General features: G+C 39.5%; 1 protein-coding gene across 5 annotated transcripts in view; it reads right to left on the reverse strand.

Moving 5' to 3' along the window:
* Nucleotides 1–897: 897 nt before the first annotated feature.
* TRAK1 (trafficking kinesin protein 1) overlaps nucleotides 898–17,495 on the reverse strand; it is a 108,734-nt gene continuing 92,136 nt past the window's right edge. For 2 of the 5 annotated variants that reach the window (XM_086467753.1, XM_086467754.1), the window contains 3 exons: nucleotides 14,312–14,641; nucleotides 6,711–6,813; nucleotides 898–1,696 (listed from right to left, as the gene is read on the reverse strand). In XM_086467753.1, coding sequence (XP_086323879.1) covers nucleotides 898–1,696; nucleotides 6,711–6,813; nucleotides 14,312–14,641 — 1,232 coding nt within the window. Of the gene's footprint in view, nucleotides 1,697–5,389; nucleotides 5,463–6,710; nucleotides 6,814–14,311; nucleotides 14,642–17,495 lie in introns of those variants that run through there. The other 3 variants (XM_086467756.1, XM_086467755.1, XM_086467757.1) reach the window with 3 other exon arrangements.

The following is a 17,495-nucleotide window of genomic DNA, read 5'->3' on the forward strand; positions in this document are numbered from 1 at the left end:
TGTCAATCTGTTCTGCAATTTTGACTTCTAGGAAGTCACTGCCATGTTTACCTCACGATTTGTGAAAACTGTTTTCTTTGGGGGCACTGACAAAGCACGTTTCAGTGGCAGCAATACATAGTAAAGCATTTTCCCTTCTACAATCCAGAGCAGCATTGAAAAACAAAACAAAACAAAACAACCCCAAAACAGTCACACAGAGTGTTAGGTGTGCCAAATGAAACAGCAGTGGTAGGAATATGTCAATATTCCAGGTACCCACTACGCCTGCTGACCTCAGCACAGTATTAGTTCAAGTTTATAATCTTGGGGCAGAGGAGAATACAGAACAGAAAAAAAAGTTTCATCCACTCAGGCATAAAAGCACTCCAATAACTCAGCCCAACTCACCTACAGAAGCAAAATTAAAACTACCACGTGTTAAACTGAGTGCTTTTTTCAGCATTTAATGAAGCACAAATGCTCCCATGCTTCAAGTGATGTAATGCGAGGTCTCACATAACACATTCAATAGCTTCCCATGCACCTTTGACTCAAGTTAGGCTAGCTACAGAATTCACGTTTTCCTAGTCAAGTTATTTTTTGTTGATTTTGTTCTTTTTGTCAGTGCATCTTAAAAAAAACCTTTTCAAAAGATTAGCAAGTTAACCTTAATACAGCAATCATAACATAGAGCCTTTTGCACTCAACTGAACAGTAAAAGAATCCAATTAGTTACAATAGATCTGTTACATATTTACACACTTTATACAAAGTTTACACATTTCTCCCATTAGGCACAAAGTTGATTTGTCGAACTCAAGAGGCAATGAAGGGATGGTGGAGAAAGGAAGAGAAGATCAGAGAAAGAATCTGAGTATTTTTATTTAAAAAGACTAGCTGTAAAAATAGAGTCCTTCATCGTAAGCTAGTTTGCTTCGGGAGCTTGGTTCCCATGAGGATTCCTGAAGTGAGAGATGTCGGACCTTTCATCTGCATGCTGGAACCCACCATGGTGGGGAAGCTCCGATTCCTTCGGATGCCAGTGTTCAGCTGGATGCCCCCAATGGCACTGGTTACGGCAGGGCAGCCCAACGGGAGACCATCTGGTGCCAGGCCTCCAGGGACAAGGGCCCTCACCGGTCCTTGTGCCCCACAGAGAAGAGGTCCCTGGTCATCAGTTAAAGGAGGAGCTGACATTTGCCCTGAACTCACAACTTTGGTGATACCAAACCTCTTGACTTTGTCCACGAGATTAAGGTTGGAAACAGACACATCAGTCTGACTCTCACTGTTCCTGATGTTCTTTTTATTCCTCACCTCCTTCAAGATTGAGCTAGCAGGTTTCGAAGCCAAGAAGTTGTCGTAAGGTGGGCTGGTGCACTTGAACTCAAAAGATGGAGGGGATGAAGAAGGTGTCTGCATAGGTGAGTTTGGTGGAGTGGAAGGAATGATCGCCATTTTCGGGGGGTATGTGTTCAGAAGGGTGCCTCTGCTGGCTCTGTCCCAGCTCTGTGGATTGTATACTGCTGCTGAGATGCCCCTTTCTTTCAGCAGCCACACCAGCCCCAGAGAAGTGCTCATCGTTGTCGTGGATTCCCGGAGGTTAGTGAAGGATTCGGCCAAACTCAGACGCCGAGGAGTACAGGGAGTAGCCACCGGGGTGCCTTTCAAATTGCTAATGCTGCCACAAGCTGGAGTAGGTGCTGCGTTAAGGCTGAAAGCAAAGGAGCAGGCCAATTATTCTCTCCACTAGGGAATTAAAACTTAGTGCAAGCAAGATTTTTAACCTTGAACAGGGTCTTTTATCCATTATCCAGCTCTTAGATATAAGGAAGAAATTCTTTACTGTGATAGCGGTGAGACACTGGCACAGGTTGCCCAGAGAAGCTGTGGCTGCCCCCTCCCTGGCAGTGTTCAAGGCCAGGCTGGATGGGGCTTTGAGCAACCCGGTCTAGTGGAAGGTGTCCCTGCCCATGGCAGGGGGTTGGAAATAGGTGGTCTTTAAGGTCCCTTCCAACCCAAATCTTTCTGTGATTCTATCATTTTGAGAGTGCCTGGGAAACTGACAGTTCCCAGTTCCTTGCATATGTGATGACAAGGGCGAAAACACCATCTCTTACAAAATGCATCTCTCCACTTTGCACACTTCACCACCCAGTCTCATGGGATTAATGCATTCAACACCACCACATTTCTTCTGGTAGCTATTACAGTGACAGCTTTGTGATCAACACCTTAAATTTTTCTTCCTGATCTACTGGCTGTCACAACTCCCAGTTGCTTCCATGAGACAAGGAAACAGGACTTCACTTGAGTATAAGCAAGACAGATTTACTTTTTAGTATCACTTCTGAGCACACAGAACTGCTAGTCCTTCTAGTACTGATGGGTCATAGCAGAGAGCAGCAAAGGAGGACTGGAACATATTTGCTACAGAAGTATTTGTAGCAAAGCTACTGGAAGTTGGCACTGTCACCAACATGCACTTCTGTGAGGTCAAATCCTTCTTCCCTTCTTCTGTCAAATTTGCTTTCATTTCTGGTGAAGGGGATGTGGGACCTGACTTTTGATGGAGATGCACAGTGGTATGAAGAGTCATCAAAAGACATGAAAAAAATACAGTCAAGCTCTTGGTTGTCAATCAGTCAATAGGTAACTGATAACTCAGCAGCAAACCACACATGACAAAGAGCCATTCTACTGTTATTTTGGTAAAACATTAATTTCTATACTTTGAAACATTGGTAAATTGCTCCCCAATTCTAGCTCTTCTCAAAATAAACTATGTACAGGCAGTTGACAAGAAAATGTTAAATGGGCAACAATCTGCTCATTTAGAGCAGGTAGGTGTCAGACACCACACACTTACATTTAGTACTCTCTTGCTGCATTTTGTTTTCTTAAGGACACTACTGCTAGTTATTAAGGGTTGGGATCACCTGAGGTGATCAAACAACACTCATTCTGGTAGACCGTCTTCTCCCCATAAGCTGACCATCCGAATGAACACAATGCAGCACCCATTTCCAAAGAATTACCAACACAAAGGAGATGTTCCAAATCCTTTGTGCCACAGTATGAGATCTCATGGACACTGAGGTTTGAGTGTTTCTGGCAGTAAAGTGCCATCCTTAAAAAACCCGTTCTTATAGATTAGGTTAGCCTCAGCATGCTTACCTATGGATAATCCCCACTCAAAACTTACGTCAGTTCAAGGTATACCGTTCATTGAATAAGAGTTATTTTGGAAACAAGGCACGTGAGACATCCATGACACTCCAAATTAATTTCTATTTGTGAGAATCCCAAGGGTTCCATGCACCTTTAGAAAGAAGCTTTCCAACTATTTCTAACCATGCTGAAATTATTTTTGCCATATATTCATACACAAAAAAGTGAATTCCACTCTAATATTTTCTAGGCATGGACTCATCTCTTCTAATGGCATTTAAAGGGTCTTGAACAATGCAATGCTTGATGCTAACAGAGAATTCACTGACTCAAGAGCTCACCACTGTTCAAAGAAGGAAATCTTCATCATGCCAGGTTAGCAAGTAGAAGACACTCAGCAGAGTCAGACAAAAAAAACCAAAGCCAGTGCAAGACAGTGGGAAAACTAAGCAGCCAGGAGGTGAGGGAAATGGGAAAAAGCGGGATCTTGCCTTTCCAGCAGAGCCACACTGTTGGATCGGCTCAGCCATGACATGCAACTTAACTGAAGGTAGGTTCTCTGTACCAAGAAATGCATCAAAAAGCCACAATGAGACAATCTGGTTGGACTTCCAGGTGTAGAGAAGCCTCAGGCCGATGAATGAATTGCATCCTTTTTGCCCATATGGACAAAAGGGCCTCGATGATATCTTGACTGGAATTTGCAGTCTCATTTCACCTTACATTAATGAACTCCGGGAAGCCAAGACTACTGTGAATGTCAGGTTAGACACTCTGGAATGTTTTGTTCTGAGCCACAGTTTCTGATGAGCTTAGAACATCATCTAATGGTATACCATTATCAAGTGACAAGAGTTAACACTACAAATGCTAGTCCAGCAATCTTCTAAAAATCAGCAGTACTTTTATATTTTTAAGGCACTCCTTAATTAAGAATATATTAGCCTGATGCTATGAAGTCTCAGTCATGTCTTCTTTCCATGGCTAAATACGATCTGACCAACATGATCTCTACCATGATTTGGAACTGTACGAACTTCAAGCAAGTGAAACTGCCAAAGGATTTTTACCCTACAGTTGCAATGCAACAAGAGGAATCCCATACATTCCTCCCTGTAAACTGTAGTGAAACACGTTTGAGAAAACTAGTATTAAGACTGGTTCAATTTGAAAAGCAGCCTTGCTAAGTGGCTTTGGAACTGGTCTTCTGGCACCCCCGTGTGCTGTGGCTGTCAGTGCATGTGGCAGATGTGCTAAGGCAAGCTCTCCTTATGTCCTCTTCATTCTCTCTGGACTGAATCAGCAGCAGAGAAGGACTCCTCACAGCACAGCTAAGGAGGCCACACACACCTGCTACAGCAGCACACGTATGCACGCTGAAGGCAAGGTTGAGTGGAAAGGAGAAGTTAGCTCATGGTTCTTCTCTTAAGCATTGATTAAAGCTGCATCTTCATAGCTCTGCTTCCAGTTCATGGTAGAACTAAAGAGCAGTGACAGGCACTGTGATCCACCTCCCACACTGGCTAAACCCAGAAGTACAGAAGAAGTCTTGAAAGGCATGAGGGAGGGAAAAGAAAGAGAACTTACTGTGTGAACTGACTTTCTACAGGGTAGAACCAAATACATTTTGGAAACTCAGACATAGAGTGTTAATTATCAGGCTTCTAAGATGTCCTAGTCACGAGATGAAAACTACAGCAATCCAATAGCTCATTCAACCCAACAGCTTCATTCTTTCCCGATCCAGATTTCAGTTGCACAGATACTTAGATCAGTATTTCTACTAATTTGTCAGCACAGGGCAATTAAAAAAAAAAAAAAAAAAAAAAAAGACATCCCTGCAAGAAAGCAGTTGTTACATAGGTGTTGCTTTTTCTGTCTGATCATTCTGGTATTGGGAATATTGGGAAATATTTTCCCAAAACTCGCCAACACTGCAGAGCAGCCTGGGCACAACCACAGAAATAGACTCAAACTGGCCTCAGCAACTCAGCCCAGTGACAGTTTCAGAGTTAGATTGAGAAAAGAAACAAATAGATGAGCACCTCATTTAGCCAGATGAAATTTAGTCAGGTTAGAGCATCACCTGGGTTATAGGCTAGGTTAAAACACAACCAGGTAGGTAAATACCAAAACTGTTTGGGTTAGCTGGTGCCACACACACTAGCATTCCTTGCACGTGACCCTGCCAACACAGAGGCTGCTGGCAGCGCTGCTCACCCCCTGCCACGCTGGGTCATAGTGTCTGCCCTATACCTCCTCTCAGCATAACGAGACATAATGCAGTTTCCTCGTCCTCCTCACAAGACCTGTGAAGAATCGTTTATAGTTGGTAAGGAGGAGCTCCTTAAACATGTCTGCCGACAACATCATATTGTTTATTCTTCTCTTTTTCCTCCTGAATGAATTATTAACTTTGGCATAATGAGGCACCTAAAAATGTACTGAATTTAGCTGTCAGTTATGGCTGATTTGTGAGATTTAGTAGCCAGTGTAATCAAGGAAATACTATGACCACAATTAACAGCAATTCAACAATAATAAGAAAATTAAAATAGAACTGCAGCCGTATAAAAGGATCTCTTCAGTAACAGTGTTGAGGGAAGACAGAGGAGAGTAAAGAAAAAACAGCCAGGCCATGATTAACCATCTTAGTTCAGAACAGGAAGCAGAAAAGTTATGTTTAATCATCACCCATTTCTTTTCCACCTTGCAGGTTTTCGTATTTAATACCCTTACTTATCATGCGTTCCTTAGGCAGTCAGTGCCCATCTTAGACCTAAACAAGCCTAGACACATCATCTCTGAATAGGGACCTACACAATGGTACACTCCCACACAGGAGATGGAAGGGGCAGAGGAAGTGATGAGGCATTGTCCTTCTAAACAGAAAAAACATTCTTTAAATGCTGATTTGCTAAGGAGGGAAAGGTCCCTCTTTAGGTATGAAATTCACTCACCCTCTCTGGTTCTTAGATCTTCACCTTCTATAAGGCTACAGAATTGCCTTCTATTGGCACGTACTGCCTATACGTGCCAATTGCTATTATTAAGCCAGTTTCAGGCCCGCTACTATGAAGTCATTTCCAACAATTACACCAAGGAACAAAGTAGCCTGCTCCCTTTTTTTTTTTTCTTTTTTTTTTTTTTTTAATTATTATGGCATATTTCCTCCTCTATTTCTGATATATTTCCTCTCCCGAAAAATCTCTTTCATATTTTTTGTGAAAGACCACATTCTGTGCATCCACACATGAGGACTACAGCTAGTTTAGGATCAAAGGTAGTCAGGTTTGGATATTGGATGCCAATTTAGTTACGTCTGATCCTGCAATACTTTTAACTAGGGACATTTAAAATACTTTGGTTGGCTGTCTAAAACATTACACATGCCTCTCAAAATCAGGTTGAGGTAACTCAAAATAGGAGAAATAATTTGGGGGTGTGGTGTAATTCACCAGTGTGGCTAATGCTTTTGCTTATGCCATTACTTTGTGTTTCCTTACAGGGAAAACTCTGACAGAGCTGAATGCTTTGCCATCGCAGGAAACCCTTACCTTGGTGTGACTCGTGTGAGTTCATCAGAAGGGTGCAGAATGCGGCAGGTGGTGAAGGTGAAGGTGGAGTTGGTTTGTGACATGCACTTCCCAGGATGAGGTACTAAATTAAAAAAAAGCAAATTCTTTGCATTTTACACAGAAAAGGGGAAAACCAAACTTCTGTGTGCTGATAAGACAGATGCAAAAAGTGATGAGGTACCTCAGGCAGGATCAATGCAAGAAAAGTGAAATACAGAGGTGCTACAGTGTTGTAACAAACACATGTTCTCCAAAACAAATACATCTAGGACTCCAAGGCCAGTGCTAAAAGGGGCTGCTGGATCTTCCCCAAGAGCACTAATGCTTGCTCAAACTAAATTTAGGCAAGGCAGTGCTTGAAATGCTAGTCCTCATCTCAACTAGCAACTTTTAACAGTGGGAAATTACAAGCAGCATTTTCTAGTACTAGCTCAGGAGCACTAAGATTTTCTGAATGCTCACGCATTTCAGCTTTTAGATTGATCCTCCAAGAGGTATCCCCATTACTTCTCAGTAATGGATCCAGCTTGCTAATGCTACAGGAATAAAGATTGTCGGGGCAGGGAGGGGATGGACACATATTACTGTTTCTCTATCTCTGATTTTTCACATCCACAGTAAGGAAAGTGGTAGGTTTTTGGATCCACTACTGTACATCTGTGACATTTCTCTTGTGCATGTGTTTAGGTTCTTTAAGAATGTATGTCCTCAGCTGCACAATATAGAGGTTTTTGAATATTTGTAAACAGTGCAGTATACAATTTTCCCCACAAATGCAGCTGTAAAGATGCCACTCTGTCAAGTGTATCAGCAACTTGGGAAAGAAGCAATACAGCTCAATTTAAAAAATGATGGACTTAGGCCAATTTTTTTCTTCTTAGTAGAGATACTTCCGTGGAGACACTAACCTGCTCTATAATGCAGCTGTGGCCATTGCAAAATAACTACAAAATTTAAGAGCCATGCATCTCAAAAGCTGGTTGAAAACCACCTAGGGTTAAATATTACATCAAAGATATCATGATTGCATAGGTTCTCCTATTTAGTAACCAAACTTAGCAGCGGTCAAAAGACATGCACAATAAAAACCATGTGCAGCTCCCTCCCTCTTAGTCCTGCCCAACCCTCTGAGCCATTCCCTGATTAAGCCACATTTTAATACCACAGTAAACAACTATTCAACACATTGCAAAGGACAGACAGACCAACTCGACCAGACACCATTCTGAACTTCCAGAGATGCTTAGCAGAAGCAAGGCAAGTCTCAATTGTGGCTGTGTTCCCTTTTTCATACATCAAGTATCACAGCTCCAAAATAGTGTGTGCAGTTAGGTAGTCCTTTAAGAAAACATATAAGCAGTGTGTGAAGGGTAGAGCATGGGGAGTGTGAACAGTGGAAGCAGAAGTGGCTAAGCATACAATGTGAGGTAACTTCTAGTTAGTGTTGGAATGTACTGCTGTACTTTAAAGAAAGATATTTCTAAAAACCCACTGGAGTGTCGTGTTAATATCGCATAACATAACAACAAGCTCTACTTCACCTCCAGAGACGGTAATTATGATGCTTCAGGAATCCAGTTGCTTTAGAGATTAGTGTGAGCACTACAAAAGCTATTACAAGGGAGCACAGCCTAGCAATCATGATTCTCTCCATATTGTAGAGAGTTAAAAGAAAATCTGGAGAAAGAGCTCAAATAACTGGACATGAAAAATTGGTTATTCAGAGAAAACAAAGGACTTCAACATAAATCAAGTAGAAACAAAGCAATTATCCCTGGATGATGAATATAGAACAGAATAAAGCAATGGCAGTTTAAGACTGCAAGCTCAACCCAAAGCACATAGCTGCAATACAATAAATGCATTTTCCCCATTTCTAATATCCATTGGGCATTCCCTCAGATTGGAAACAGGCACACTGAAGATACATAGCTGCATTAGCAAAAGCAAGACTCATTGCTATTAATGAGTCAGAGATAGGAGAAGGCTGCTAAAAGTAGAGAAATCACTGACACTAATAAGAGGAAACAAATTGAAATTATTTTAAAAAATTAATCAATTTCCAAGAATGTATTCCACCCTCAAATACCACTAAGAAAGTCCTGTACCAGCTTCATCCTCCATCAGTCAACAATGGGGTGTATCATATTGCTGTAGTATTTTCCATCCTTTGGACACAACACAAAGAGTGAGAACCTGTTGCTGTAAATGAACAAAGTTTATAAAATAGAAACAAAATGATTCATTCCTAACCTAGTAATTTCACGTAAGAATGGCCATATCCTGAGTTGGAATAAACTTGTGAGGAAGTAATACATAATTTTATAATTAGAGATACTATCTTCACATGTACATACACCAAAACATTATTTTCAATATAAACATGTGCTCCACATGACTGTGTCTGAAACTAAATGTTTTATTTAAACCCTCTTTTTCAAAGTAGTAGATGATTAACAACAAGGCTTCTTATCTGCATGAAAAAGAACCTGTACATAATTCAGTGTTTAACAAAATTTACAGAAACAATGTAATTTTATCCATTAGGAAAACAAACTAAACTGTATATGTATTTTTCCCCTAAATTAAAATTCAGCCTAAACATTAGATTGCCACTGGATTATGTTTTGCTTTTCAGTCATTAATAATGCTTTACCTTATTAAATTCTCTCAAACAATTCTTAGGCATTTTGGTAAAAATGCAAAACATAACATTACAGCTGGAAGAGACTCTCCTGTAAACACACACACAGAGAGTAAAAAAAAAAAAAAAAAGTCTTTTAAAATACCGCAAAAAAAATAGGCAGGTACTAGTCAAACTGATTGTAGAGAGCTCCATCTTCTAATAAAACAGCTTTCCCCACTCAAAACACAGTACTTCAGAGCTGTTTCAGATCCAGCTTTGGTACTCAGAGCTTATGAGCCGTTCTGCTAGGTGCAAAGAGCAAAACGGGTGCGTTTAGGACATGGTCTTCTGCTCAGGAAACCCTCAAAAGACCAGTTAATCTGGATATTCAACCAGATCGTGCAGAGAAAGTTACAGTATGTAAACTAGTGGCCTGCCCCATCCACAAAAAGGTGTCAAGACAAACTGAGCCTGAGGAAGATTTGTAAGAGGTAGTGATACTAAAAACCATTAACCTTTGTACCACTGGTTCCTAACTCAAATTCGCCATTATGCTAGATGAATAGCGAGGAGTCAGAGAGCTCACAGCAGACAGTGAATCGTACATAAACATCTTACATTTATATAAACATTTTATATAAAGATCTACTCTGGCAAATACAGATTTATGCAAAAATGAACTTTAAAAAAAATCAGAAATCTTCAGAGTATGACTTGATCTACACTGGCACAAAGGTAACATTTTAGTCCAAATCTGAAGCAAGCCACTCTGCTCATAATTTCTTTGACATGTTTTAACAAAAAGAGGAAATCTGGTTCCCTGCTCTTTCAGCAGAGAAAGCAGTGGAATTTGGGCATCTCTTTAGTGAAAGCTGGTGAGACAGAGATAGAATCAGGTTGGGGAGTCCTCAGAGCGGCAGACAGTGTTTTAAAGCATTAGAAGTTCATTTTATTGCTGAATAGAAAATAAAGCTCTGCTTGCTTTGGAAGAGGATGAGGGACCATTAAGAGGCACTTCTTTCCTCCAGCGTGATGATTCGGAATACAAGCTATGGACTTCACTTCTGCCAGTCTATGCCACCATTCCGTTCTCAGGCATGGTGAAATTCACAAAAACTAGGTCACAAAACCCCACTAGGACTCACAAGACAAGATAGCTGCTTCATGTACTCCCTAAATTTAGCAGAGTTCACCCCCTCCAAGTGTCTAAAGGCGAGAGCTCTGCTACCCAGTGCTACCCGTACTGAAAACTCCTGGCTGACAGAACAGGGAGAATACAGGGTGTGCTGGAGCTGATGCCTGGGTTAACTACTACAACAAGATGGAAATGGGTGATAAACACAACAGCTGTAAAATGTGAGCATGGTGCTCTCCTATAGGCTTTTAGCTGCCTTCAGAAAACATTGGTTTCAGGGGTCACCATGAATGCTCAAAACCTCCAATAATCTGCAGGTCTACACCAGGAGCGTTACTCCTGTTACATTTTGTAAACAATCACCAATAAAATTATTTTCTGAATATTTGGATTTCCAAACTTTCAGTTTATTTTGCCTTTGGAAACAGCAAGAGATGAAAAACAGCAAATGCAGGTATTCTTTGGACAGAATTTTCTTAGCTCTCTTTTGGCTGAGGTCTCCTTCTCATGTATATAACCACAGAGCACAGAAAATAAAATATACTTAAATAAGCATCACTACTTTAGTTCTAAGAAGAGTTACAAAATTTATTGCTTTTCTGTACAATGGTAACCTCTCAGAAGCATGTATAGTAATCCTGCTAAAACACGTCAAACAAGACATTCATTATGTGTTTCCGCGATTTTAAGCATCTATTTGGAAAGATTTCCATGCCACGGTCAAGGTCTAAAGACAAAGTACAAGAGGGCTGATCCCGTAATGCTGTGCACGTGTCTGTTCAAAGCAATCAATCAGTGGAACTAACAAACACTAGTACATACTAGCACGCAGTTAAGCACATGCGTAGCCCTTACAACTTCAAAAGGAGAACATTCACAACATTAAGTGCTTTGAATGGCTTGGGTTTTTTTTCGTTTGTTTAAGGGAAACCTGAAAGGCAATGAATTTAAAAAAAAAAAAAAAACCAAACCAAAAAAACCCAAAACCAACCCCAAAAAACAACGAACCCTCCCCCCAAACCAGATTCTCTACTGTTTTATAATATACTACAATTTCTTTCAAAGATTAAAAAAAATATATATATATTGAGGTTTCACCCCTACCTGCGCTGCATTTCTTACAGAGAAATCTAGGAAAGGCAGAAAGAATGCTGAGGAGGTTTTTTCCAAGAGGAGCAATGGCTGCACAATATTTAAATACAAAATAAATTCATATGCTAAGCACACATCTCTGCTCCCAAAAGGTATTCTTCAGTGGGCACATTGTGGATGCTAAGCAATCCTGCATTAGTAAGTGCCTACTCTGAAAACAACCACAATAAACTTCTCCTTGTATACTGCCTGACAAATTGCTTCAACAAAAAGCAGACACAGCAATGTCTTCCCTTCATTTGAGCAACCCAACCAATAATGATATGGTGGCTCATGGATACTCCTGAATTCTAAGCAGCTGGGCAATTTGAAGGAAGGATAAAAAATGGGAAATTAAAGTCTGAAGTGCCTTTGTTCATGCTACACATCAAAGTTACTAATTTTAACCAATTTCTCTATTTCTGTAATGTATTAAAATTACTGAGCAAACAACACAAAATGAAATAAGATTACTAGGACAATTTCATAGATTTTATCTACTTTGGCAATTCACAAGGTAGGGAATACGCTTTAAAAATCTCGTCTGAGATAATTAGTGTTTTCCCAGGCAAAATCGGTAGTAACCAGGGAATAACCTGTTAATAAGAGTGACCTGTATTCAAATTGTAATGGAGGAAGAAAATGTAGGGAAATACTAGTCTCTCTTGCCAGTTTGTAACCACAGTGCAGGTCTACATTTATTTTTCTACTCCAAAGAATGAACTCTTCCAAGTCATTACCCACAGATGTTTTACTAATCCATTTTTAAAAAACCCGAAAGAACTAAACTGTATCTATATCCTTGTCTATGTATAGTCCATAATAAGGTTTACAAATTTTCAACGTGTTCCTCTGTTGAATATTCTTACAATTAGAAAATTCTTCGCCTGAAGTGTAAACCAAAGAGCTTTTTTTCCACAATTATTGTATTGTGAGTACACAGAGAACGCTTGTTTCCTTCCTCTCTGCAGCACATTTTGAAATTAATCACATTTTTTTCTAGAATCTGTTATTCTGTAGACCCTAAAAATGCCAGTTATTTCAGTCTTTGATTATTTCAGTCCATGTTTCCTAGGTCTCCCGCTTTTCTTGCTGTTATTCAGACTCTTCAAAATGATAAAAACCTGGATAATATCCAAAACTGTACATAACTCCTGCAGAGGCATTATTTATTTCCATATTAATATAAAAAAAAAAATCATTATTCCTAGGCAACAGATCCCATAGAACAAAGATAATTTTTGCCAATGGAAAGGGAAGTTAAAGTGCTTGAATGTTCAAGCATTGGAACAGGCTGCCCAGGGAAGTGGTTGAGTCACCATCCCTGGAGGTGTTTAAAAGAGGTGTAGATGTGGTGCTTTGGGCCATGGTTTAGTGGTGGGCTTGGCAGTGTCAGGTTAACAACTGGACTCTATGATCTTAAAGCTCTTTTCCAACCTAAATGATTCTATGATTCTAAGTTCAATCTTAATACAACTGACTGCAAAAAGTAGCTTATATTCAACAGCTGAAAGCACTGAACTGCCATTTCAGTGAGGGCTCAGGATATTCTGCACTTCACGAAAATAACAGAAATATCGTCTAGCCCCAAGACAATCTAATCTTCCAAAGACCAGCCAAATAACAAATCACGATATATTCCAGAAAAAGGAAGGGGAAAGGAAAAATACTCTTCATTTAAAGTAGCTATGTAAAAACACTAAGTCTGAAGAACAAGGAGTTCTGGTAGTTTTTTGATTCTGAACTAAATACAATTCTTTACCAGTGGCAAATCTTAATGAAGACTAACACTCCTATGTAGCTTATTAAAACAAAACACACACCCCACCCCACCCCCCAAAAAAACCCCAACACCCAACAACAAAAAAAAGAAACCACACAAACTCAAACACATCTATAGTCTGAGAACCTGCCTCGTGCAATAATAGACCACAAATGTCAGTTCAGAGTATTTAATAACTCACGCAATACTGCATCCTTAAAAACATTTAAGTCTTAATATGGTATAAATAAGGATAGAATTTTATAGTGTGGTGGAGAGGAAATTAAGGAAATGTCACTATTATCTGCATAAAAACATACTCTTAATTATTTGTCTCAAAAGGAATTTAAAACCAGGCAATTTATCTGAGGTAACTGAATTAAACTTGCAGAATTTTTTTGCTTCATTTTCAAGGCACTTTCATTTCTTTCAGCAAAGGCAACTTCGATGCCCCTTTTGTCGTCACTTAGTCTTTGTTTTTTTCCCAAGCACAAAAATCTAAAGCATGGCACCACCTCTTATGAACAGTTAGAAGAATATCTGCACTACAGGCATACAAAATATATCATTTATACATTATATACACTGAAGAGCTTGCACTAAATACACATACAAGTTGCACACGTGCCACACAATGTTTTGTGAACGAACCACCTCCTTTTAGCAGCCTTCTCTTATCAAAACTAAAGTAAAATATTGACCACAGATGCTGTTACTGAAAAAAAAGTCGAACTAAAAGATTATTGAAGAAAGTATTTTTGAGCCAATGTTAGAATGGTTATGTTCTAACTACTGCACGCATTAACGTGCAGATGCTACACACAAAGCAATACTATGGATGCTGTTCTGGAGAGATGCGAGAATGGCCCAGTAATCAAAATCCTGTAAAGATGTCAGTTTTACTGGACTTAATGAGTTTCCCTCACCAGACCCCTCATCATCGTCAGTCGCGGACTCCTGCATCTCCTCTGTGAAAGCCTGAGATTGGCGGGGGTTATTCTTGTTGTCTGAAACAGTCACTTGTGCTTGTGACCTCTCACCTGAGGTCTCTGTATGCTGAACTGGCGTCGAGGTAGTTAGGCCCTTATAAGAAATGTCACCTGTCTCATCTTCCTCATAGTCATTAAGGCAGTACACTTCATCCAGGTCCAGGTCCAGGGTCCTGAAGCCCTTAGTGACAACCCCGGGCCTCGGGTCTAGGATCCCACCCAGGTGAGGTTGAGCCAGCTGCTGCCAGTGGTGCAAAGTGGCAGAACCTTGAAAGGGAACAGAAAGACAATAAAAAAAAAAAAAAAAAATCAGTAATCAATCCAGGACCTCAAAGGCAGAAAATCCCATTTTGTTTATCCAGAAGACCAAAGGCTTGGGAGTTCCAAACCTTTTGTGTTTCTGGGTCTAGTATTTCTAGGCTTCAGTATTTCTAGGCAGACATGCTACAAGGCAAAACTGCTTCACCTACTCTTCAGCATTTCCACATCAATATGAAATAAACTGATCACATCAGCACTTCGATAGGCAAAGTCTGGTGGTAAGATGTGGCATACTTGTGCACATGCACATTTCCACCCCGTCAATATTTTCATCCCCCTAAATTAATGGCATTAAGCAGGAACAGAAAGAGTGTATATTTAACAGTTGATCTGAGCACCATCACAGAAAGCTCTAAGATGAACATATACCACATATTCCCATACTAAGCTCAGACTAAGAAAGGTGCTGAAAACATGCCAGAATTTACTACTGGTGGCTAATAGGAGGACAGTAGTCATATAGATTGCACAGCAATTTCAGCTTTCTACCATACATTAGAAAGCCACACCAACTTCAGGCACGTGTAAGCAGATAATACCTCTGACCTATACATCAAGTCAAATACTTGTATGGCCCCTGTGCTACAGGAATTCAACTACGTAACTAAATGCTACTGTACCTGTAGCTTCGTCCTTGGTAGAAAAATGTTTTGAGTGAGGAAAGAGGTGCATTTTACAGAGAAAAACATTCAACATTCAGCGTTCAATAGGAGACAATGAGTCAGAAACAGTAATGTATCAGGTTAAAGTGTTATACACACTGAGAGGGGCCCACTGAAATCAGGAAGGATTTATCAGATTCCACAAGTAGTGATGAAACACTGCTCACAAGGGCCTACATTTTCCCACAAACCTGCCAATCACTACTGTTTTGTAATGTGTGACTTAAAACTATACATTCAAGGTCCCATGACGCAAACAAAACATCTTTATTTTCATCTCTGCCAGTTCAAATCAGAGCAGTTTCTGTTGTTTTGTTCCTGTCCCCTCTCCCCAAAGCAGAACAGTGACTCATTCAACACGCTGGCATACAAATGTCTCACCAGTATTCAAAGACCAAGCATGTTCAATTCAATGTATGCTATATGAAAAAACCTAACCCACTGTAATAGCTAAGGAAGGGATGGCTCATACATATTAGTTTACATCTGAGAAAAATCCCATGGAATGAGGAAAACTGTCATTTCACAACAAGGATATTGCATTACAGGAAGCTTATTGTAAATAGGAAGTGAACAGGGTGAAAGTCTTTCTTTACAATGACTGGTATCGGTGAGTAGCATCTAATTTAAGCCCATCTCACTTTTTGAAAGATGTAATTTTTAGATCAGAATAAATGGATCTGCTAGATTACTTTGGATAATGACCCTATCTTTTTTTTTTTTCTTCTTCTTCTTTTTTTTTAAAGTAAGTTTTGAGGGACTAAAGAGGATTTGCACCCTTGAGGCTCAAAAAAACATTACAACCCCAAAATAAATAACTGTAAGGAAGAGACATCCCTATAACTCGAATTTATTTCTGAATTGTCACAAAGGTCAAGTTTTTGCTTCTATGTAAAAGAAATATTCCAGAATGTGGAGAAGTGCCAGACATTTTCAAGTCTTAAGCAAGAAGTAGAGCGTTGCTGTATGACAATACTCAAAAATTAAAGAACAATAGAAATCAGAATTTTTTTCTGCACTGTGTGGTAGTATAAAATCCTGTTGCTGATTAACTTCTACATGCAAGCTTCTGATGTAATCTTTTCACCATAAAGCTCACCAAAAATTATACTCAGAAAAACTCTGCAGAGTACAAGCATTTAATTGATAATACATCTTTCCTATGGTAAGATATTCACCAGAATACCTGCATTTTGAGCTTTAACATTTCTATGTCACTACAGGTTATTAGTTTCTTTTGGAAACTGGAAATCATAGCCTAAGCTTCACCACAAAAAGGAGGATATCCGAGTTCAATCTTGATCTCCTAAAATGTGTGTAAGGGAGCTTTAACTTTGTTATACAGAAAATTAACACAAATGCAGAAAGCAATACAACAGTTGTAAACTGCCTTAAGATTATTAAAAAACAAAAGGCAAATGAAGAGGGGAATACAACACCTTAGCCTATATCCCAGGCTCCTACAAGGCAGTTTTGTAAACTATGTTATCAGAAAAATTGGCATGAACAAATTAGTATGCAACAGTGAGACTGCCAAGTTGAAGCAAGAAGAAATGAAAAGGCAAAATAAGTATATGAATAGAGTCAATGAAATTTGTTTTTCTATTCCTGATACCTGCATGATTGCATGTATACTATGGGGGTCAGAGAAAGCTTAGAAATTCACGGTGTCTTGCTGCCACAATTGCAACAAAGTGAGTGAAGACATAATTAGTCCAAGGTTCTAGTTTTCCTGCAGGACACAGGGAGTGCTATTTTGTGCTTACGTCACAACAAGCTACAGATGCACAGTTTAAAACCAAACCAAACCAAACAATCCACTAGACTGTAACTAAAGCAAGTCACCTCAAGCAATCATACCATTTAACTGAAAGAAAGCATGTTTGGGGTTTTTTTAAAGGTGCAAAAGAAGATTAATTTTTTAGTGCTCCTGTCATCCCATTTATTTTACCGTGGGATTTTAAAGATTGCTTTAAAGGAGCAGAAACCTGAAATTTATTATAGAACTAATTTTTATTTCTTCCATTTTATGGAATGAGCACCCTTAGGAAAACAGTAATAAAACCCAAAGGTACAACTACTGTTAACAGTCTGCAGGTACAGTAGACTATTTTGCCCCAGTAGTCTGAAAGTATCCA

The sequence above is a fragment of the Leptosomus discolor genome, chromosome 7 (genome assembly GCF_034619465.1).
Source record: "Leptosomus discolor isolate bLepDis1 chromosome 7, bLepDis1.hap2, whole genome shotgun sequence".
Lineage (NCBI taxonomy): Eukaryota > Metazoa > Chordata > Aves > Leptosomiformes > Leptosomidae > Leptosomus > Leptosomus discolor.